This window comes from Pan troglodytes, chromosome 5 (assembly GCF_028858775.2).
Source record: "Pan troglodytes isolate AG18354 chromosome 5, NHGRI_mPanTro3-v2.0_pri, whole genome shotgun sequence".
Classification (NCBI taxonomy): Eukaryota; Metazoa; Chordata; class Mammalia; order Primates; family Hominidae; genus Pan; species Pan troglodytes.
This window is the reverse complement of record NC_072403.2, coordinates 8,613,671-8,637,413: the sequence shown is the minus strand read 5'-3', so window position 1 is coordinate 8,637,413 and position 23,743 is coordinate 8,613,671. Positions and strand designations below refer to the sequence as shown.

General features: G+C 43.9%; 1 protein-coding gene across 4 annotated transcripts in view; it reads left to right on the top strand.

The window, feature by feature from the left end:
- Nucleotides 1-23,488, top strand: part of MYLK4 (myosin light chain kinase family member 4) — a 96,927-nt gene extending 73,439 nt beyond the window's left edge. For 2 of the 4 annotated variants that reach the window (XM_063812747.1, XM_009450394.5), the window contains 10 exons: nt 1,858-1,963; nt 5,231-5,324; nt 5,402-5,511; nt 7,620-7,761; nt 10,494-10,564; nt 11,374-11,502; nt 12,413-12,565; nt 15,671-15,749; nt 19,435-19,510; nt 22,878-23,488. In XM_063812747.1, the coding sequence (XP_063668817.1) occupies nt 1,858-1,963; nt 5,231-5,324; nt 5,402-5,511; nt 7,620-7,761; nt 10,494-10,564; nt 11,374-11,502; nt 12,413-12,565; nt 15,671-15,749; nt 19,435-19,485 (935 nt within the window). In that variant the 3' untranslated portion in view covers nt 19,486-19,510; nt 22,878-23,488. Of the gene's footprint in view, nt 1-535; nt 671-1,857; nt 1,964-5,230; nt 5,325-5,401; nt 5,512-7,619; nt 7,762-10,493; nt 10,565-11,373; nt 11,503-12,412; nt 12,566-15,499; nt 15,592-15,670; nt 15,750-19,434; nt 19,511-22,877 lie in introns of those variants that run through there. The other 2 variants (XM_009450395.5, XM_063812748.1) reach the window with 2 other exon arrangements.
- The last annotated feature ends 255 nt before the right edge of the window (nt 23,489-23,743 follow it).

The window sequence follows — 23,743 nt, the reverse complement described above, 5'->3', positions numbered from 1 at the left end:
TTATTGCTTCTTTTATCATGCTATAATTTAATAATTTCTCTCTAAGGAAAGGAAGTGAAAAAATGAAGATCAAATTAGTTAGGTATTCATAAAATGACGGCTTTTGTTAAGTTCCAGTGGAATAACTTGGGGTCATGATTTGGCCAGTGGTGAGATCCCCTGGGACCCTGGTTCTCTACACCCATAGACTTGATGGGGAGCGTGCTGCTCCATTTCCTCCCCCAGCACCGAAATGGTCACCTCTGTCACGGAGCTCACGTCCTCGTCACCAAGACACTGTTTTAAGAAAGCCTTCGTTCTAAGAATTTCCACCATCTGAATGTTTTCTTCTTGAAACTTTGAGAGCTGCAACTGGACTTTACTTTCCAGGTGTGTCAGCAGCATAAGGGCCATTTCTACCCCCACGAATCCCTGGAAGTTCAGCAGTAGGATCCATTTTCTGGAATGCCGACCAGACAGAGTGCCCGGGCAGCAGTAAGCGTGGAGTGGCAGAGGAGCGCCTCGTCAACGAGGACAGCAAAAGGCGCAGAGTAGACATAGTGGGCACAGGGGAAGAACACACGTATCAGAAGACACAGGCAGCCAGGCAAGCTGAGGAGCTCCCAGGGCCGACTCAGGGAGTCTGCTGGGATGAAGACCTCCCGAGGGCAAGATGGCCTGACCCCACTGGGTAGGAAATGGCTTTTGTATGGGCCTTTTAAGGCTTTTTAACCTTCTCCAGCAAGCATTGCAGACTAAATTTCATTTAGTCTAACAGCCTGCAGGAGATAGAATGCCATTTCGATGCCGCTTGTGTATTTAACTCCCTCTATTAATCTGAAACAGTGAATGTTATCAAGATGCTTCTCTGGTGACTTCAGTTTTCAGCATATTTAGGCTCTGAGAGGTGATGTCCATATCAAATCAGATTCCCAGAGATTTATATTATCTGAATTTTTAAAAATATTAACACTTGGCAGAGTGCCTGGAACAAGGTAAATGCTCAAGAAACATATGTCAAATAAATGTAGAGTGTTTTGAAAGCAAAGCTGTTATTTACTTACCTCCCTTTGTATTCTTATTGTATGCATGCAGTCGCCGCTTAGTAAATGAATTAGCAAAGAATGAGCAGGTTCATGGCAAGCCAATTTCAACAGCAGTAGTCATGGAAAGGTGAAAGAATACTGGGAGGAATATCCCCGAGTAATTCTGTATGTTAGAGCTGGTGCTGATGTGGACGAGCGTTTAAACACTTAAGGTGGAAGGGGAGAAAGTGGGAGAAATTTGATCTCTGTTGAATACACACTTACCTGGTTTTATTGGGTGTTTTATTTCCAGCCAGCCAGGAAAAATTCATCTTTGTGCCTTAAATGTGTCTTAAATAAAGTCTAAGAGATTTTTGAAAGTAATATATAATATCAAGCATTTCAACAACATGAAGAAATGTTTCATTTTTCTTTTTTGTCTCTGATTTAATTAAAATAATGGATTATATCAGTAATGCATTTTAAAAATGAATCAAACAATTTCTCATGTTTGAATTTGAATGGTCTCAGGCTTGGAAGTATTACCTGTCTGGACTGTGTTGGGTTGGAAATTTTCAACTATTTTGACATTTCTAAAAGTGATCCTGAAGATGGTATGGACAACCATTGAGCCACCCTGACACTCTTTCTCAGAGGTGTCAGGATCACCTTTATGAGTCACAGCTCATAATCTCAAGTGGAAATCTATATCCCTGGATCATTAGGAATCAAACAGATGGCTCCTTGTATTTTATTATTAAATGAGCACATTTTTACTATGAGGCCCAGGCTTGCCACCTTAACGAGGTCAGACTGCTTGACAGATGGCCCTTCTGTTTCTCTCACCTTCTAGTTGACATCCCGGCTCCTCCGGCCCCATTTGATCATCGTATTGTGACAGCCAAGCAAGGAGCGGTCAACAGCTTCTATACTGTGAGCAAGACAGAAATCCTAGGAGGGTGAGTAAGGCTGAATGTTAACATTCTCTCAACAAAAGAAGAGAGCGTGCAAATGACTTCGTAAATGTCTGCCTGTCTTGACCTGAGAACTAGAAACGTTAGAAACAAACATTTTAAGAAACAGTAACCATTTCTGAAAATTGTCACTGATGCCAGAAAGGTTAATGTGGTGACTAAACTCCACATTTATTATCTGCTTTACTTCCCATGTTGTAATGTCTAAAAGAAAGAAAAACCCATTGTGAGTCACCAGAAGGTTGACCAGCTGTCCAAAGCCATAGCGCAGCCTCCAGGAGACAAGATAGAAATGAGTCAACTGCGTGTAGTTTTTGTGGCCTGTATTAGGTCTTTCTGTCATTGCTGCTGGTTTTTCATTTATGTTGTTACTATATTAATTACTATTATTCATTTCAATTGATTACTTTGCTCAGCAAATAACTTATTTTAGGGACATTTAAATGCACATTCTCCCTAAAGAAGGAAGATTAAAGGCCTTGCACGGTGGCTCACGCCTGTAATCCCAGCACTTTGGGAAACTGAGGTGGGCAGATCACTTGAGGTCAGGAGTTCGAGACCATCCTGGCCAACATGGTGAAACCCCGTCTCTATTAAAAATACAAAAATTAGCTGGACATGGTGGCGCATACCTGTAATCCCAGCTACTCAGGAGGCTGAGGCAGGAGAATCGCTTGAACCAGGGAGTTGGAGGTTGCAGTGAGCCGAGATCAGGCCCCTACACTCCAGCCTGGTGACAGAGTAAGACTCTGTCTCAAAAAAAAAAAAAAAAAAGAAAAGAAAAGAAAAAAAACCAGAAGGAAAATTAAAGTCCATCAGGGACCCGCTTCCTGCTGGGGGCGGGGAGAGGGTGTTCTCCTTCGTTTACTTCTTTCACAACCCCCCGTGATATCTTGTAACTCAAAGTCTAAATTATAACGTTTGCTGCCATCGGCATGTCTGTGTAAAATAGGAAAAGGAAAGCCGAACATCTGCACGTATACATACAAAATGTACTCACCAACACAAGGAAAGCACGCATCGCTACTGCAGTTCAGGCGTCTGCAAGTGGTCTTCAGGGAGTCATTGATATTTGTGAAGTCCCTTCCTCCTCTTCCCACTCCGTATTTCTTTGCCCTGTGCCGAATGGAACCACCTGGACTTTCCCTTCCAGATCTGGCTGATCTCATAGAATGCCCCATGAGACTGCGGGGATGGGCTGAGGGAGAAACAGGAATTCCACAGCATGAACTGGCTCCATGGAAGCCTGAGGTATTTGGGCCTTCAGGGACATCAGTGGCAAGCCAGCAACTATTTCTCTAACTGAGAATAGTTATTTGCAGAAGAAGCTTTGAAAGAATTCCCAGGGTTTGTGCTGTTTTTCTGGTCAAGGTTTGTCAATTGCTCCTTTGAAACTTCCTTTCTGTCTGTTTGGGCACCATGGGATCTTCTCTTTGGTACTGCAGTCTAGACCAGCTGCCCATCAGCTCTCGTTATGGGCTTCACCAAAATTGGCAGCCGTAATTCACTCAGCAAGTAAGTGAGAGGAGCATGATCAAATGTGCATGGATGCCTTCAAAATGCAGACATCACCAAGTGCTGCACCTCCTTTTAAGTGGTAGGAGGTTCAAGATGTAGCAACTTATCTTTTACTTTTGGCAGAAATATTGCAACATGCCAAGGATCACTGGATCCCAAAAACCCTGCCCACAGGGGCAGGCCCCTGAATTTTCCTGGGAGTTCATCTCTTGCCCTGTGGCCTTGAGGGTATCCATCATCCCTGCTTGCCATGTTCAATGAGCATAAGGTTATCACTGTGTTGAACCAGCATGAATCCTGGGAGTTGGCCTCAACCTTCAGGGCCCTTGCACAATAAATCAGGGGAAAGAGCCAGAGGGTTGAGGGAGCCGGGAAGTCAGACAGTGATGGGCACCACTGCTGGCTCAGGAGGTTCTGCGGCCATTGCTAGTGAAGGGGAAAAACCATTTCCATAACAACCAATTAAGAGGTGGCTGGGGCTGTGTCCGTGTGTTCCCATAGAGACTCTATCTGGAGCAGAGGTTGGAATTGAAGTCACGCCGTGGCTACGTTTATGGTAATCCTGTGTCGTTCTCCAAGATTCATCTGCCTCTGTGCTGGGTGTGCAGCCCCACAGTAGGATGCAGTGGCCGCCAGTGCCCCTGCATCTGCCCAGCGTTGCCATGACTTTCATCATTGAAGTCCTCTGCCTTGTCATAGGGCTTGCCTCGGGTTCACTGTGTTGCTAGGGAAGCTGTTCCTCACTCCCTACTGTGACATCCACCATTGCAGAGCAGGGACACGTGTTCTAGCTTATTTTACTAAATAAGAAATCAAACTAAGCAAATTAAATTTAAAACTGCTCACAAGTGTGCACATCTGTATGTGATTACGTAGGTAAGAAGCTGTCTTATGTTTATATTCAAGCTCATAGGTGACTTGGCAATATGCAGTCTTGACTATATGGATGTATGTGCAGTATTGTTACATATGCAGTTTCCAAAAATAATTTTATATATCTGAAGGTGGGCTCTCTTGTTCATATGCTGGCAAAGCCCAGCTCAAAACATTCATATGTATTCAGAAAGATTCTGCATTGTCTGTAAAGGTGGTTCTCAAATGTGAGGGTGCATATGAATCACCCAAGAAATGTGCTGAAATGCAGATTCTGGGGCCTACCCCTGGATTCCTGCCTCAGGAGGTCTGGGGTAGGGCCCAGAATCCTGGATTCTTTTTTTTTTCTTTCTTTCTTTTTTTTTTTTTTGAGATGGATTCTTGCACTGTCGCCCAGGCTGGAGTGCAATGGCGCGATCTCGGCTCACTGCAACCTCCGCCTCCTGGGTTCACGCCGTTCTCCTGCCTCAGCCTCCCGAGTAGCTGGGATTACAGACACATGCCATCACATCTGGCTAATTTTTTGTATTTGTATTTTTAGCAAAGATGGGGTTTCACTATGTTGGCCAGACTGGTCCTGACCTCGTGATCCTCCCGCCTCGGCCTCCCAAAGTGCTGGGATTACAGGTGTGAGCCACTGCGCCCGGCCGAAACCTGCTTTCTTAACAGCTCCCAGGTGATTCTGATGCAAGTGACCCACAGACCACATGTTGACAAATACTGCTCTAGAAGTTTACTGAAAGAACTCCTCATACGGCTGCTCATCCAGACTCAGCAGGAGAAATACTGGGGCCACTGTGCGCTGTCCACTCGGCAGCTGACCACAGGGCCTCATGCTACGCCGCTTCCTCTTTTTGGCAGAGGGCGTTTCGGCCAGGTTCACAAGTGTGAGGAGACGGCCACAGGTCTGAAGCTGGCAGCCAAAATCATCAAGACCAGAGGCATGAAGGACAAGGTACAGCCTGTGGGAGGTGGTCCCCTCCCTCCCCGCCCCGTCTTGACCACACTAATGCACTGTTTCCTGCTTCTAAGGAGGAGGTGAAGAACGAGATCAGCGTCATGAACCAGCTGGATCACGCAAACCTCATCCAGCTGTACGATGCCTTCGAGTCTAAGAACGACATTGTCCTGGTCATGGAGTAGTACGTATCCCCTCCGCCCCCTCCCTGACCTCCCCAAGGGCACTCACGACCGTGACCGTGCCTCAGTAGCTCCGTCCTGCTGTAGCGGGACCAGAACCAAGCTCGCCCCCGCAGACTCTGATTCGCGCGGATCACACAATCACATCAGTTCTAGAAGGGAAACACTTGGGGTTACAAATCTCCATATGGGATTTTATTGCTAAGAAGTAGTGGGACCAAGTAGATCTAGCTTTGTATCTACGCTGTTTGTCAAAAATCAAGCTTAAATATTAGCCAGGGCAACCTGGAGGAAAGTGGTTTTTGAGCTACATCTTACTTTCAACACATTCACTAATACAAAGTTCATGTCAAAAACTGGTGATGATTAGGGCTAAGAAGCTTCCATTTAAACTCACCTTTATAAAAACATAAGGACTGGTTAGTTAGAAACCGAGTACAGTCATTACTTGGTATCTGAGAGGGATTGGTCCCAGGATCCCCGCAAATACCAAAACCGGAGGACACTCAAGTTCCTGACATAAAATGGCATAGTCTTCTGCATATAACTTATGCCCATCCCCCCAAGTACTTTAAATAATCTCTAGACTACTTACAATACTTGATAAACTGTAAATGCCACATATACAGTTGTTATACTGTATTTTTTTTAAATTTGTATTATTTTTGTTGTTGTATTGTCAATTTTTATTGTTTTTTGGTCAAACATTTTGATTTACGATTGTTTGAACCTGTGGAAACAGAACCCACGAATAGGGAGGGCCAACTGCAATTCCAACACTGAATCAATATTGTGATTCCGTTTTGTTTTTCATTCCTCAATAAGGCATTTTGAATAAAAAGTATAGTATCGTGGTCCTCCCTTGCCCACACTTTCACTTTCCATGGTCTCAGTTACCCACGGCCCCAAAATATTAAGTGGAAAATTCCAGAAGGAAACAATCAACAGGTTTTAAATTGCACACTGTTCTGAGTAGCCTGATGAAATCTCCCACCGTCCCGCTCGGTCCCACCCAGGACGTGAATCATCCCTTTGTCCAGCGTCTCCACCACTCCCTGCGGTTAGTCACTTAGTAGCCGACCGGGTCATCAGATTGACTGTGGAGGCATCGCCATGCTTGTGTTCACGGAACTATCATTTGACTTCATAATGGCCCCAAGACACAAGAGTAGTGCAGCTGGCATGTTGTTATAATTGTTCTATTTTACCCTTAGTTATTGTTATTAATCCCTTACTGTGCTTAATTTATGAATTAAACTGTATCGGAGTTATATGTCTATAGGAAATAACATAGTATATACAGGTTCAGTACTATCCGCAGTTTCAGGCATCCACGGAGGGTCTTGGAAGGTGTCCCCAAGGATAAGGGAAATTACTGTGTCTAGCACCAGCCACAGAGAAGCACTTTATCTCTGAATTCAGTCTGGAGACTTAGAGGGCTGAGATCCTGACTACCTTCAGTCAGGGCTTGGAGTTCCCCTCCTGGAGTTCTTAGGGTCCTCTTTCTCTTCAACATCTTTAGAACATGATACATGTGGGCTCACCCCAGAGCTGAAGACACTGGATAAAGGGGCTTTGAGGGCCGGTGCGGTGGCTCATGCCTGTAATCCCAGCACTTTGGGAGGCCGAGGCGGGTGGATCACTTGGGGTCAGGAGTTCGAAACCAGCCTGGCCAACACAGTGAAACCCATCTCTACCAAAAATACAAAAATTAGCCGGGCATGGTGGCGCATGCCTCTAATCCCAGCTACTTGGGAGACTGAGGCATGAGAATCGCTTGAATCTGGGAGGCGGAGATTGCAGTGAGCCAAGATCCTGCCACTGCCCTCTAGCCTGAGCGACACAGCGAGACTCCATCTCAAAACACACACACACACACACAAAAGGTGGGGAGTTGGCTTGAGGATTTCCATTTGTGAGATTAAAGGTATATAAAATACAGGCCTTCAAGATAAGAATCATCTAAGTAAGATAGTAAAGAAGGCAGAGAAATAACTGCACATACACCTTTCAGAAGAGGTAGCAGAACTTGCACGACAAGTCACTACGAGAAAAGCACATGGTGGTTAGGAAATCGGGACTGAGGGTTTCACTCCTCTTCCCTCTGCAGTGTGGATGGTGGGGAGCTGTTTGACCGCATCATCGATGAGAACTACAATTTGACAGAGCTTGATACCATCCTGTTCATGAAGCAGATATGTGAGGGGATAAGGCACATGCATCAGATGTACATTCTCCACTTGGACCTGAAGGTAAGGGTGTTTTGTATGCTGTGAGACGTAAGCCCTTCCCAGCTTTTGCACAGTGGGCCCTGTCTGCTATTATATGCCAGCTGGGGAAATTGGTACAGTCATTTCAGAAATGAATAAACATCTGAATTGTTACCCTCATCTCCTTATTCTCAGCTTCTGTCACTCCCTAATATTTGCATATTCCATCTTCAGGGGTGATATTCAGATTCTTGTAACTTGCCTGCGTTAAGGAAATCTATATGGCAATGGTTTCCCTAAAAGTTTAGAATGAAAACAGTCACCACCACCACAGCGGTATCCACGTGGTAGCCCTCTCATCAGGACAAGTAGGTGAGAGGATTTTAGCTAACTCAGAATTCCCTAAGTAGTAGTCAACCTTTCCAGGTCTCCAAGAATCGCCGGCAGCTCCTCGAGTCACTCAGGAAGCTCCGGACTTTGGGACTTGTTTTTCTGTGGGTTTGCTGCCCCGTGGAATAGAATCCTATGGAGAATGCAGCAGAGGACAGTCGGAAGGATGGGGCCAAAGTGCTAAGGAGGAGAGAGGGTGGGGCGGGCACCCCACTGCCAATGGTGGAAAGCACACAGAAGCCAAGCCGCCTTTCTTTCTCCTCCTATTGATTGCCCCTTCCCTCTTTACCTCTCTCATTATGTCTCATTATGAAGTTCCTAGAATCGGACTGTATGTAGTCTTAGTTACAACCAATAAAAGACCTAGGCCCAACAAACCTGATCGAGTCCCATATTGGGACTAAGTATCATAAAGTACGTCTTGTGTGGCTTGGTCATTTTCTCATTTCCCTGTTTGCACAGCGTGACAGTAACATAAAATATACAATCTATATAACATCCCATCTATTGCATTCACTAGGGATTGCATAGCTAAATAAATTTAGCCTCCTGAAATAGGTTTCCATGGGCCTCTCTTCCTATAACTTGGCTTCCCTCACTGTCTTGATTTATGTGCCTTGCCTTTCCCATTCACTTTTGAGCAGGAGGAGAGCAGGAGGAAGTGGTTTATAAAATGACAAAGTCAGAGGCTAAAAATCATTAGCAAAACCCTCACTATGAACTGAGTTTGATAATGCATGCTTTCATGGAGCATTTTCATTGAATGTAGATATTCTGCAGATATCCCTACAGGGTTTTGATTGGCAACTGGAACTAGGAGCAAACCTATTGTAAGTCAAATGACTCCATATGAGGCTTCATAACATTGATTGAGGACCTGCAGTGGGCAGTTTTAGTTATGGCTTGGATGCAAAGATCATCATAAAGGTGACAGCTGGATGGGTCCTTAAGGAGCTGCTTTTCTGAAAGCTCCTTGGAAGGAAAAGGGCCAGAAATATTGAGTGATTGTCAGTATGTGGGGGGAGATTATAGGTGACTTACAAACAGTCTGTTTTATATTTTTCTGTTTTGCAAATTTTATCCAATGAACATTCTTTAATTTTATCGTCATAAAAAGGCTAACTTATTGAAATGCCCTCAAAACGGTTTCTCTATATCCTGCAAACTTTTTGATGCCACAGTACTCCTTCACAATTGGACAGCTTTATACATGATCCATCAGTGATTTAAGCATGAAACCAAATGGTTCACATAGCACCCCCTTCTCTATAATGACTTTTACTCACAAACATCTGTTTTAGAGATAGGTTAGAAAAGGGCTTCCAAAGATATTCTGCCCAACCAAATGTACTATTGAATATTGATAAGGAGACATTATGTCATTTCATAATGTGTTTCTGAATTTCTGATCTCATTGGAACCTCTTCTCCACCTGGACAGGTTGGGGAGGGGAGCCTGATCCCACTAAAGGCTGAGGAACGGGATCCTGGGCATTTGGCTTCTGGGATGGTGCCCTCCAGCTTGTAAAGAATTGGGACTGAGGGTTCTTAACTCTGAAAACTTTTTTTCTCTTTTATAAATGGCCTTGACTTTAAATCAAATCTCTTACTTTCCCAAGACCTCTGTTTTTCTACCCCAATAAACATTAGGTGCACTTGTAAGGCATTCTGTGAACACTGAGTGGCTGCACTACACCCCATTTTCTCCCCCTGCACCCCAAGACTGTCAGGTCAGCAGGCTAAGGCCTTACCAGGGCCTAGCTCCAAGGGAACACTTAGTCAGGGGTTTTAGGCATTGAGACCAAACTCAGCAAAACCTCGGAACTGCTGAGACTGAAGAACGACTGGAGAGAAAAGCCCTCCTCTGCCGTGCGACTTTCCCATAGGCGTTGAGCAAAGGGAAGCTCTGGAGGCCGGAACGTTCACGTGACAGTGCATGTTCAGTGTGGCTGTTTGAATGGAGCAGGTCAATTCCCTTGGAACTCATCAATCTTGGGAAAAATATTTCTCCAAGAAGGGGAAATTCATACTGAATAATTTAGAGGGGCAGATGTCAGGTCTGAGCGGGCCTCCACAGCGCATTTGGGAAGGACTGAAGCAACCTCCTTTTCTTGCTCCCCTCAAGGCCTCTGCCTGAACTCAGGCATTATGGTGAACTGTGAAGCCGTGCAGAGGACAGGCTGGATAATGCAGGGTTGGCAGGATACCCGCAACCTCATCCACCACATAATTAAAGGAGAAAGTACCCACACGGACAAGCCCGCCCCGAAGTGAAAGGCCTGATATGTTTTTTCTGAGCATCGTTGTATTTTTAGTTGTGGTTCAAGGACAATTTGAGTGAATGATGGTTGTTTTCATTGCTAATGTGTCTCTTTCTCCTGGCAGCCTGAGAATATCCTGTGTGTGAATCGGGATGCTAAGCAAATAAAAATTATTGATTTTGGATTGGCCAGAAGGTATGTCTATTTGGACATAGGTGTACGAATGGAGCTGGGGGACATGATGGTTGCCCTTCCTTTGCAAACATATATGTGATCTGCTCTTTGGTTTCATGATCTCATTTATAATTAATTTAACAAAAATTATGTTTGGCCTTAACTTGCTAAATTTGAGACTTGAGTGTTTACAAGTTTCTATAATGCATGCAGTAAAAAGTATAAAAAATTAAAACCTAATACAGTGAAGTTTATTAAATTAGAAGCCATTAATTTAGCATTTGCAAGAGTTTGTCCCCTCTTTCATATTTGTTCCATCTGTACAGAGATTTACTTTAAAAATATTAACAACGTAAACAAGTTTGCAAAGGGTTCTGGCACATACAAGATTCTTCAGGGAACAAAGAGTTTACGTGGACACATTAACAATTCAGCACATTAACGACACGTATAAAATGGATGTTGTAAATTATTGCAGTACTGTGTTTATTCATTATACAGGCTTATTCACATCATCCCCATGTCAATGACTATATCAGTTTTCCTCTTGTCATCTTCTATAATTCAGATGTTCTCATTATTCACAGCAGCTTCTCCAACAACTGGTTCAGCTTTTAAGGTTTCCTAGTATGAATTTTGACTTTTAAATTTTCTGGGGCCTCTTTACAAGTTTTTGAGCCTCTTGCTTGATTGTTTGATTTCCTTCAATGTTTGTTTGTCTGAAGTTTGCTGTATGGCTGAAGTCATTTTGTCTCATAGACTACATCATTTCAGTGTTCACGATTTTTGATCGACAAGTCCACCCTTCCACTTTGTCTCTTAAATTGCAGATACAAACCCAGAGAGAAGCTGAAGGTGAACTTTGGAACCCCAGAATTTCTCGCCCCTGAAGTTGTGAACTATGATTTTGTTTCATTTCCCACTGACATGTGGAGTGTGGGGGTCATCGCCTATATGCTGTGAGTAGCTCTCCTCTGTCTCTGACCCTTCTCCAACTCCATGCATATTTTCTGAGGTTTTGCCACTTTAAATAAAAGCCCCAATTGGGGTATTTAAAAAATAAATAACACTGTCCCATCCTCAGTTGCCTTCTAGGTTTTGTTGACTCCTGTGGGTGAAAGGAGTGAATTCTTTCCCTGCACATCATTTGGAAAAGTAAATGTGTGTCCTCTTCATTAATCACTTTAACTCCTAGGACACAACCTAAAAGCCAAAAATTAATTTAAAAAGCTCACATGGCCTGGCGCGGTGGCTCAAGCCTGTAATCCCAGCACTTTGGGAGGCTGAGGTGGGCGGATCACGAGGTCAAGAGATTGAGACCATCCTGGCCAACATGGTGAAACCCCATCTCTACTAAAAATACAAAAATCAGCCGTGTGTGGTGGCATGCGCCTGTAATCCCAGCTACTCGGGAGGCTGCAGGAGAATTGCTTCCAGGAGGTGGAGGTTGCAGTGAAACGAGATCACGCCACTGCACTCCAGCCTGGTGACACAGCGAGACTCCGTCTCAAAAAAAAAAAAAAAAAAAAACTGATCTCCTAAATGACTCAGGCTAGGCTCACCCCTCAGAGGTGACATGCCTAGCGTTTGCCATCTGAGCATGTAGTAGCACTTTGCAAGCTGAAAAGTGCTTTAAAAAGGAAGCTGATATTCATATTCATATTCTGTTATTGCTGCAGTTGTTCAGTTAGGAGTTGGGTGGGGGTGGCAAGCATTTTCTTGATTCCAATAATATATTATAAAATTATGCTTCAGGATTAGGTTATTTTCCTTCTCTCACCTTTAAATGGCAGAACCAGAAAAGCAATCTGTCTGGAAAGGGGTTGAGGCTGTTTAAAAAATACTCACTCTGGACCCTGTGTCCTCCAGACTTAGCGGTTTGTCCCCTTTCCTGGGTGACAATGATGCTGAGACGCTGAACAACATCCTGGCCTGCAGGTGGGACTTAGAGGATGAAGAATTTCAGGACATCTCGGAGGAGGCCAAGGAGTTCATCTCTAAGCTTCTGATGAAGGAGAAGAGGTAACGCGAGTTCGTCCTGTGCTCCGGGCGCAGTAGGGATGACAAGGAAGCAGGGCCTACCACCAGGGCTGTTCGAATTTATTCTCTTACTAACATCTGTGATGCTTGCGCAAAGTCATGGATAGAATGAGGTTTGAGCCTCTTGACCCAGTCTACTGAGATCTGGGACTGCTTTGGTCATGAAGCTACACAAACCTTTCTCTTCCTGCCATTTATCATGCGGCCGTACCAGCCACGGACTCCTGCTGGGCCTTAGTTGACTCACTGTCAAAATGGAAGGCTTGGGAGAAGTATTTCTAGGATTCCTTTCACCTCTACTAAGCTGTATATGGTTCTGTGTAGCTGAATCTTTAACTACCATTTCATTTGGGAAACTACTATGGGCCAGATCATGCCAAGTGCTTTGTAGACATTATCTCTTTTAACTACCACCCCTGACCCCAACTCCATGAGGCAGAAATCGGGTAGAAGATCCCACGTGGTTTGCCCATGATCACACCGCCAGTAATTTTGCAGAACGGAGGCTCAAACAGATAGTTCTCCTTCCCCAACGGCCGCACACTTGGCTGTTATTTATTACATGGCCCTCTATTTTCTGTTATGCTAAAACCACATTAATTCAAAATTCAGTGAATGAAAAAGAGTGACATTGAAATATAGGGATTTGCATTTTAGAATCATAGAAGGGGAAGGGCATTGTGATTAACCCATCAAACACGCTGTTTCAGATGGCTTTATACCTGAGCCACATAATGATTGAAGCAGTTAAGATTTTCAGGGCCAATAGCACTTGCCTTATCGTTTTATTATCTTTATGGCTTTAAAGTCACTAATACACATGGCCGTGGATCAACAGGTAGAAGGGTGTCACAGGGAGTGGGGAAACAGTGTGGGCAGTGGGTCTGGCACACAGCTTGGCAGGAGATGCTTTCATTCAAGTGTTGATCACCTACTGTGTGCCAGGAAATGTGTCATGTGCTAAGAATAGATGCACAAATCCAGTCCCTGCCTATAGTAACTCACCATCTAATAAAAGGGATAGATATTTTTAAAAAAAGATGTAATAAAATGTGGTTAACACAAAGATAAGGCCATCCTTAGAGGATGAAGAGAACCTAGCCAGACTGGGGGTATCAGTCCGACAGGAGGGACAATTCACAAATAATGAATTAATAATAATAATAACCTTGGCTGTTATTGTGCCTTGATGGAAAGGCACAATAACAGCCAAGGTTATTATTATGAGCACATTACTCTACCCAAGGCAGTGAACAGATGGAAACTGTCAACCCTTTCAAATCTTTGGAGGACGAGAAATCCACATTTACTGTGAACCTGTTTTACATGTGTACTTTCATGTGTTATCTTATTTGGCTTCTGGATAATCCTGTGGTCTGTGGAGACCATCATTTTACACATGGGGAAACTGAGGCTGAGAGCAGTGCTGCAGTCATATGGCTATCTCAGAGCAGATGCAGAGGTGGGCCCAGTGGGCTCCAGTGCCGCTCACTCCTTCAGTCTGAGGGCTTCATGAATGCCCAAGGAGCATCAGATACCCATCTGGGCCGATGGCAACTGGCTTAGAATTCCAGTCAATGCTTGGATGAAACTAAAGCCAAAAGCCAAACACCACTATCATAGAATAAATTTCTGGGGTACAAAAATAAACTGGAAATGTTATTAAGTTTAATTATTAGTACAATGTTATTGTTAACTTTTTAATAGCCAGATTTAAGAAGTTCGACACTAGAGTGCAGAATCATCATTTTTCACCTTGGTCAGCCATTGGAATGCTCTGGAGATCCAGTACTGAAAATTTATGACACTAAGCAGAACCACACTTCCAACTGAGGTTGATGGAGGTCAAGAGGTTTTTAAAAATTATCTCTGCCTGTTTTTGGCACTATAATGGTGATGTTGTCACCAATTCATTGACTGTAATAAAGACTTATCTCCTCTTCAAATCTTATACTTAAATATTTTGGTATCTGATGAAGCGATTGCATTGAAGCAATCCTACAAACTGAAGCTTCATTACTGCTTGAAACTACCTCTTTGACTTCAGATTGTTACATTCACTTACAGGTTTTTTGTTTGTTTGTTCGTTTGTTTTTTCATTTTTTGTTTTTTTTTTTTTTGAGACAGAATCTCACACTGTCACCTAGGCTGGTGTGCAATGGCACAATCTTGGCTCAGTGCAACCTCCACCTCCTGGGTTCACGTGATTCTCCTTCCTCAGCCTCCTTAGTAGCTGGGATTACAGGTGTGCCCCACCACACCCAGCTAATTTGTTGTATTTTTAGTAGAGACGGGGTTTCACTATTTTGGCCAGACTGGTCTTGAACTCCTGATTTCGTGATCCACCCGCCTCGGCCTCCCAAAGTGCTGGGATTACAGGCATGAGCCGTTGCACCTGGCCTACAGTTTTTATTTTGAAAGGTTATTTGTTTTAATGTGATAAATGTTAGCACATCAAACAAATGTATAGAACTTAGAATTTAAATATGGTAAATCTATATTATTATTCCTCATATTATTTCCCAAAATCGTATAAACCTTTGCTGGCTCCAAAAGGATATTGTTTCTTCATAAAAGTATCTAATGGTCCCTCTCTTAATAATTACATCGACTCTATTTCCCTACCTATTTAACTCAAAACTTCTCAATTCAAAAGTTAGTAATATTTATTATTCAAAAGTTTTAATACACAAATTGCTTTGGCAATCATCAAGAATCATTGTAGCATTTTGTTCTTACAATGATAAATATATATTTATTTTTCAACTGACTGATAGGAATCCACTTTACTAAGCTCAGATGTTATACTACAGAAATGGTTACTTATATTTGAAAGTAAATGTTCAGTTATTAACAAGAATTTTTATTATTTGCCTTGTTTGTCTTTACTAATGTTATCCTGATTGGATTCGATAGTCATCTATGCCATCATTGATAACACACAATTCAAGAGAAGGCAGAATTGACCATGAGTTTGACATTCGGCCATCTGGTCTCCCGAAGGCAGAAGCTGGAGCTGAGATTGAACAGCAGATACAGGCCTTCTTCGGTGTGTTTCTACTAATCACCTTCTGAATTTCCTTCTAGTTGGCGAATAAGTGCAAGCGAAGCTCTCAAGCACCCCTGGTTGTCAGACCACAAGCTCCACTCCAGACTCAATGCCCAGGTGACCACGGCTTCTTGCTCTTCCTCTTTTTCTCCTGTCTGCCTGTCTTTTGAAGATCAGATGCTAGAGTCATCTTAACCTTAAATAAGATTCTTTCTCATTCCTTTTCTCACAGACTGCAAATCTTGTGCAGTATTAAATTACTTAAAATGCTTTTTAAAAAAAATTTTTTTTTGAGGCAAAATTTCACTCTCCTTGCCCAAACTAGAGTGCAATGGCACAATCTCAGCTCACTGCAACGTCCACCTCCCTGGTTCAAGCGATTCTCCTGCCTCAGTCTCACAGGTAGCTGGGATTACAGGCGTGTGCCACCATGCCTGGCTAATTTTGTAGTTTTAGTAGAAACAGAGTTTCACCATGTTGGTCAGGCTGGTCTCAAACCCCTGACCTCGTGATCCACCCACCTTGGCCTCCCATAGTGCTGGGATTACAGGCCTGAGCCACTGCACCCGGCCTTAAAATGCTTTTTTGAGCAGTTTACATTTTAAAAATAATGTATTTGTTGTTTAACACAGTATTTTCAGCATAACTGTTTATTATTAAATTATTGTATCCATTATAAAATGAATTACTTCATTGTCTTATGTGCACATACATACACACATATAACCTATAAACATATAAAGTTCTGGAGAATATATAGTAATGTTCATTCAGGAGAAATATGCCTCCTTAAAACAGAATTCAGAATTCTAAATTCTGTGCTCACCTGGCTTGATCTGCTCTGGGCACCAAATCTTAACTCTAATACTCAGCTTAGTCCGGGTATCTATACAAGTCTATGTGTAGGAGACTCTTAGACTACAGACTGAGTATTGTGAATAACCTAGCCCACTCTCTGTAATAACTTCTTACAATGAAATCTTCACCTACTCTCATTGCCTTAATTACTAGATGTTTATATTCCGACTTCCTCATCTGTCTCTTTGGCACAGATATCTTTCCTAAGCTGCAGATCCATATGTCCATCTGTGTACTAGATGTTTCCACCAGGATCTTCCCATCCCTAAACTAATCTCATCTCCCTGCCCCTTGCTTCACCAGCAGTGATCCTCTTAGGGAAGGATGCCCGTGGAGCGGCCCCAGCCAGCCCCCGTGCATCTTCTTTGCTTCCTTCCTCTCCCTCGAGCCCCCATCTCATGTTTAATTTACCTCCATGTTGTGTACATGATATCCCCTAATTACCTCTGGAAGCTGTCTGTTTCTCTCCATTCCCATGGTTACCGTGGCCTGGGACATGCCTCCCCTGAGTGACTGCAGCCTCCTAACTGGCTTCTCTGCCTCCTTCATGTTGTCTCCATCCAAATAATTGTGGATTATATAATTAACACAGAAACAGATGTGTAATGCCCAAGTAACTTTACTGAACATCTAGGATGTTCAACTGGCAAGATGCATATACAGGCAAGACGCCATGCCAACCTTTGGGCCCACCAGGACCTGTCTGATGTACCCATCAGTTAGGGTGGCTGGTGCCCTGCCCTGGTATAGCATGGGTTTGATACGTTTTTGTTTCTTCCACCTTTGCTCCTCATCCTCTCCATTTCCTGAGGTTTTGGAATGGAACTTTTTCACTGACCAACAAACCTTGGAATGACTATGCCTTAGGTACTCACTTTTTCCACATCCAGTTTTTATTGAAATTAACTTTACTTCTAAATTCAGCATCGGCACTAAGTTTTATTTGTGTCTGAATATACCTTTCCTTGATAATTGGTACTGATGTCAAGTAAAAATAGACTTATTACCTAGTGGGTACCTCACCCAGACTACATAAACTGCTTATTAGGGTTACTAACCTATTTTGAGCCAATTTTCCACCGATGTATTTTTATCCAAGCTTATTGGTGTCCAAATACACTTTGACATGGCAGGATAGTATAGAAACCATAGCAGATAATTGATGACATTGTACAGTTTAAAAAGTGTTTAAGAATATTTTTTAAACCGTATAACAACAAGTAAAATCACCTTTTGTATCCATCCATCTGCTGGTACCTGAGGTGAATAGATAGTTCAAGAGTGATGATGGGTTTTTTTAAATGAAAAATAAATTTCATTTTATAAATCTAGTTATTACAGCTATAATTATACAGTATTGTGGAGGCACTCTTCTAACTGCTTTACAAAAAATAACTCACTGACTCCTCATAGAAACGCACAAAATGGGCACATTAGTGTCTGTAGCTGAGAACACTCAGGACAGGGCTGAGCTCTGGAGTCTGGGCAGAGCCTCACTACTCTGCTCTCCTGCCGGTGATGGGCTGCTGGGTACAGGGGACCTGAGCGATGCTTCCAGAGCCTTTCTTGTACCATACAGTTTTAGTGTTACTGAAAGTCAATATTCAAAGTTAGTATATCTTACTTTTCAAGGAAATATTGAGACGAAAGTTTTCCAGAAGGCTTATTTTTAGATTAATATTGGTCCTACAAAATCAGAATTTACCTTTAAGTTGAAAATTTAATTCTGATCCAAAACTGTTTACCATTTCAATCTAAATTCTATTTTTGAGTCTTTCGTATATTTTTATTTGTCTCTTTTGCTTCAAGCTTAAAAGCACTTACTATTTTGTAACCACTTGAGTAGCATATTGACTGTCACTAAATTTAAGAAGGATTTTTTTTCTTAGAAGTTAACATCCGAGAGTTCTCTGCCCTCTGTATTATGCTCAAGGTGACATGCGATGGCTTGCAGCCTTTCTTACGTCCCCAGCCCTCTGTGCATAACCTGTTTCCATCAGAAGCAGCTCTCAGCTGGGGTGGGGCAAAGCACTCCCAAACTAGGAATCTACTAGAACTCAGCACCTACTGCAGAATTAGCCAGGGTTCTGGGGCCAGAGGAAGGAACACGACACAAATTTGACATGTTTTCTTTCCCCCAGAGCTAAGAAGCCTCTGACCCTTCCTTCCCATTCTCAGTGTTGTGGCCTTGGCTCATGCCCTCTCAGTGAACTAATAAAACAACCCATGAGCTGATATCCAACCTCTACTCACCCTCTTCCCTAATCTATCAAATCATTAATTCCTTAATTACAGCTCAGACCTTGACTGAAAAACTCTTCACGCGTTCCCCATTGTCCACACTAGACCCAACCCGGTTGCAGTCAGGGCCTGCTCCAGGACACCCCCAGCTCTTATTTTGAGCCTCGTCTTCACTGCTGCCTCTAGAGCAGCCCACAAGTCAGTACTTGTCTAAGGCCTGTATTAAATGCCCCAGCTTTTCCAATCCTCAGACTGGAGACTCTTTCTCTGTCTTCTTGAATCTCTTTGTGGAATTCACGTTACCGTTGTCTACTCAATTTGAAAACTTTTGGACGAAGCCATTTCTGTGTCTGACTCATCTTTGCAGTCATCGTAGCCCCAGTATCGCAAGTGATAGAGCATTCTTGTGCTATACACGCGTGAGTTTTGGCAAAACATACCTGAGTGTGATGAGGTGCTGAGCTGTTTGGCCCTGACTCTAAGTGAGAAGGAAGGGTCGTGTGACAGGGGCCTCAGGGGAGAGTGGACTCTGAGGTTGGCCGGTGTGTCTGCCAGGGGGTTGTTGGGAATGTAGGCTTCAAGAACCTCTCTTGAAGAGCACCTTCTACTCAGTAGCAAGTGATTGTCTTTTCATGTGAGCTCATAAGTCAGGACCTGAAGGAAACAGTCCTAATCCTTCCCATATGCCTTCTGCTTTCCCTAGAAGAAGAAGAAGAATCGTGGCTCTGATGCCCAGGACTTTGTGACCAAATAGTCTACAGGAGGCACCCATTTGGAAGGTTAGTCTTGGGTCTCCTGAAGAGGTGTCTGTGAAGGCCTTAAGAGATAGGAATAAGAAAGAAATGGAGCATTTGCTCACAGACTATGCAAGAAGAAGAGCAGCGTTTTGGCTGGCGTGGAGGGCCCTGAAATCAGACTGCTGTGTTTGCACCCTGGCTCTGCTCTTTCTTACTGGAGGAAGCTCAGTGCCTGACTTGCGGGTTGGGGAGAGTCTCACTTCCTAAGCTTGTTGAGTGGCTCCCATGAGATCATCCAAGCAAAGCCCCGAGACCAGAGCCTGGTGCATGGGAGGAATCAATAACCAGCTCAGAGGGTGCTGGTAACCATCTAGGGGTAGTCCTTACGACAATGTGTGAGATCAGAGGAAGTGACACCCTCTTCTATACAGATAGGGAAATTGAGTCTCAGAGACTCAGAGACACCCCCACGGCCATGCAGCTTGTAAAGGGTGGAGTGTGGTTCCCTCGGGTGTTTCTGAAGCTGAAGCCCATGTTTTTTAATCCCCTGAGCTGCTTCCTGATCTTGGCCTGCTCTACGAGCCCAAAGAATACCACCTCCCATACACCCTGACACATGCGGGCCTCCGCCTAGCTCAGGTGTTTTTGGAATTATTGAGAGATGGGTTTACACATGAATACCTTCTTTGATATCAATAATCTAGCCCAATGTAGCCCTAAAGGAGAAGACTAAGAGGCTCATGTACTTATGAAGGACTCTAAGAAAACCCAACATTCATGTCCTTGCTGGGGGCCTAGACCCTGCAGCAAGTCAGCTCCCTAATCTTGGGCGGGGAGTCCACAGCCATTTTCACAGCTCCATGCATGTAACTGCACAGCGTTGATGACTTGTGAGTGAGTTCTTGCTGCTCACTGTTTTTTGTTTGTTTGTTTGTTTGTTTTTTGAGATAGAGTCTTGCTCTGTCACCCAGGCTGGAGTGCAATGGTGCGATCTTGGCTCACTGCAACCCCCACCTCCCAGGTTCGAGTGATTCTCCTGCCTCAGCATCCTGAGTAGCTGGGATTACAGGCACCTGCCACCACGCCTGGCTAAGTTTTGTATTTTTAGTAGAGACGGGGTTTCACCATGTTAGCCAGGCTGGTCTCAAACTCCTGACCTAAGGTGATCTGCCCGCCTCAGCCTCCCAAAGTGCTAGGATTACAGGCGTGAGCCACCGGGCCCGGCCTGGTCTTAATCCTTTCTTCTGATAGGTATGTTTCTGGGCCTGAGGTTTTTGCATGTCTTTTTGATTGTACATATTGTTGTAAGCTGCCTTGAATTTTTTGTAGAATAAGATGGGGTAGAAATGAATCAGTACCTCATAGTAAAGGCCACACATCAGTGCTAGGAAAACACGTAGCCTTCGGAGGAAGGGACGCTTACATGTGCCCTGTCACTTATTTAGAAATCCACAAAAAGTGAACAGGAAGGCTTGTGCATTCCATTTACAAAGACCATTCTTCTTTGTCAAAAACAGCAAGGACATGAAAGTCTCAATAAGGCAGGAGAGAGTTGTTTCTTGTGAGGACAACCTGGAGCAAGAAAGGACCCTCGTGCCCCCAGGCCTAGGTTATGGCACTCAGCGAGGTGCCCCAGTCCTGCACCGTGAGTTCCTGGATCCACAGACAACCAGGCTGTGTCCACTCCTTCTCTCCCTCGCCTTCACCCTCACCCCCAGAAGCAGTTTTGTCCCTAGCGACCACAAACCCCGAGGGTTTGCCACAAACCACCTTCCCACCATAAGGACCGGAGCCACTTTGGAGGCCTGGTGGGAATGAATTCACTGGGTGACAGGGTTGCATTCCAAGGCGGGCCTGCTGCCAGGGTCTGGTGGGGGAAGAATGAGGAGGAAATGGTGATGGGAGGGGGTAGAGTCCTTCCACACAGACATGGGTGCCTCGAACCCAATGTGATGGAAGACCACAGCAGCCTACGAAGTGACGGCTGTGCAGAGGACGTAGACAGCAGCATTTGGGCTGGCCACGCTGGGGCAGCTGGACACAGCCTCTGCTGGAACTGCTTGAGGAGGGCTGCTGACAGCCATGGAGCTGGCTGCCTTCCTTTCTTGCACTCTTCAGCCCCATTTGGCCTCAGAAATTCACCTGAGTCACACCACAGGCCAAGGAAGAATCATTTCAGATACACACAATCTGGATGCTTCCTAGTTTGCTTTCTGTTTTGTTTTTGTTTTTTTTTAATTAGAGACAGGGTCTTGCTGTGTTACCCAGGCTGGAGTGCAGTGTCATCAGCATAGCTCACTGCAGCCTCAAACTCCTGGACTCAAGTGATCCTCCTACCTCAGCCTCCTGAGTAGCTGGGAGAAAAGGCATTCACCACCACGCCTGGCTAATTTTTAAATTTTTTGTAGAGATGGGGTCTCACTATGTTGCCCAGGCTGGCCTTGAACTCCTGAGCTCAAGTGATCCTCCTGCCTCTGCCTCCCAAAGCACTGAGATTACAGGAATAAGCCACCATGCCCCGCCTACCTTCTTACTTAAAAAAAAAATAAATAAATAAAACTTAATGTAAGATTTTAACTCTGGGAGCAGCCTCATTTGAGAAGTTAGGAAAAAAAAGATTATTCTTCACGATAATATTCCCTGCCAGGATGAGATGGGTTTATGGCAGGATGTATTATGATGGAAACCAAATTTGAGATAATATTGATCTTAAAAATCTGGTGGCTGAAGATTATTCCTGTGGAAAAAGAAAGAGTTCCAGGCCGATAAATAAGGCATAATTCACAATGTCAACTGAGGCATATATGTCTCCTGCAATTTGTTAGAGGAAACATTCCCAAAATCAACCTGGTGGCATTTTGTTTCTGGTTACCTCTGTCATATCTTTTGCCAACTTATGGGATATAAATTTAGGGTACTCCTCAGATCCACAGGAATGATGGCAGGTAGCCGTGTGCGGGCCCCAGGTCAGACGTGGTCATAAAGCACATGGAAACGTCCCCACACCTGAGGCCACATTCTCACTTTGATGCTGGAATCAAGCTGACCAGATGGACGGAGTGGCTGTACTTCAGATGAAACAAAGAGGCCTTGTCCTTCAATATTGCAAATAGTACTAAAATATCTTGCACACATGTACCCATGTAACAAACCTGCACATGTACCCCTTGAACCTAAAATAAAAGTTGGAAAGAAAAAAAAAATGTCTTGCACAAACTGAAAAATAAAAAGCCCAACTCTGGTTGGTGGTGGAATCCATCAAGAGGTTTCTTTTTTTTTCCCCCACTCATATACACACATATGTTATTAAAAAAAATCATCTGTGGTTTTCCTAAGGGGCACAACCAACTAATTATAATTTTAAAAACCCTGCTGAATTAACAAGATTCATATTTTGTTTGCTTTGCAGGAAAACTGCTGTGGTTGCTGCTGCTTCGAGACATTTTTTTTGAAAAATCAGCAGTTCTGATGCCTTGACCCCTATGATGACTGGTAGTCTTAGCAGGGGGAGCCCTCGACCCTGAATGTGAACTTGAACTGGAGTGCCTTTGCTGCGCTCAGAGGAACACCCAGCACTGCCGTCTGGTCTCAGGGCGCAAGCACATCCCTGCACCCGGTGGTAGTGATGTTGGGAAGATGTTTCCCTGCCATCATGAGATTTTTTACTCTTTTAAAAAAATTTTTTTGATCTTAGTCACTGGGGCAGGGGGTGCATTATGTCTGCTATTTCTCAAATGACTACAGCCATGACACTTAAGATTGATTGGAGATTTTAAAACTGGAGGATGCATTTAGAGGGAGAAAGCTACTTCCAGCCATTAGACTATGCCTTTGGAAGGGGCAATTAGATGGCCGGAGAGAATTCTGACTCCCATGCACCCTTGAAGACTTAGTTTCACAGACTCTGTCATTTTGATTTGGTCTGTGGTCACGTGACTACAATGGATAAATAATTTGTTTGCTGGAACAGAAGCCATCTTTCAATTCTCCAACAAGAGGCATCAGCCACTGTGTCTTTCATTTATTCTGAATTGTCCCCAGCGCGCGTTTTCTTCCATGTAGCTGATTCTGTTTTTCACATCTATACTCCCTGCACCCTTCTGACTGACAGTTCATCCCCACAAAACACATTGGTTTTGAGAGGTGATGCAAAAAGTATCTGTTTATGGTTGGTCTTTGAAATTCCGACCTTTGGAATAATGTCAACAGTCACAACAGGTTTCCTCAAGCCCCATTTGTCAACTAAAAGAGACGGATCTGCACCTCCTGGAGCAA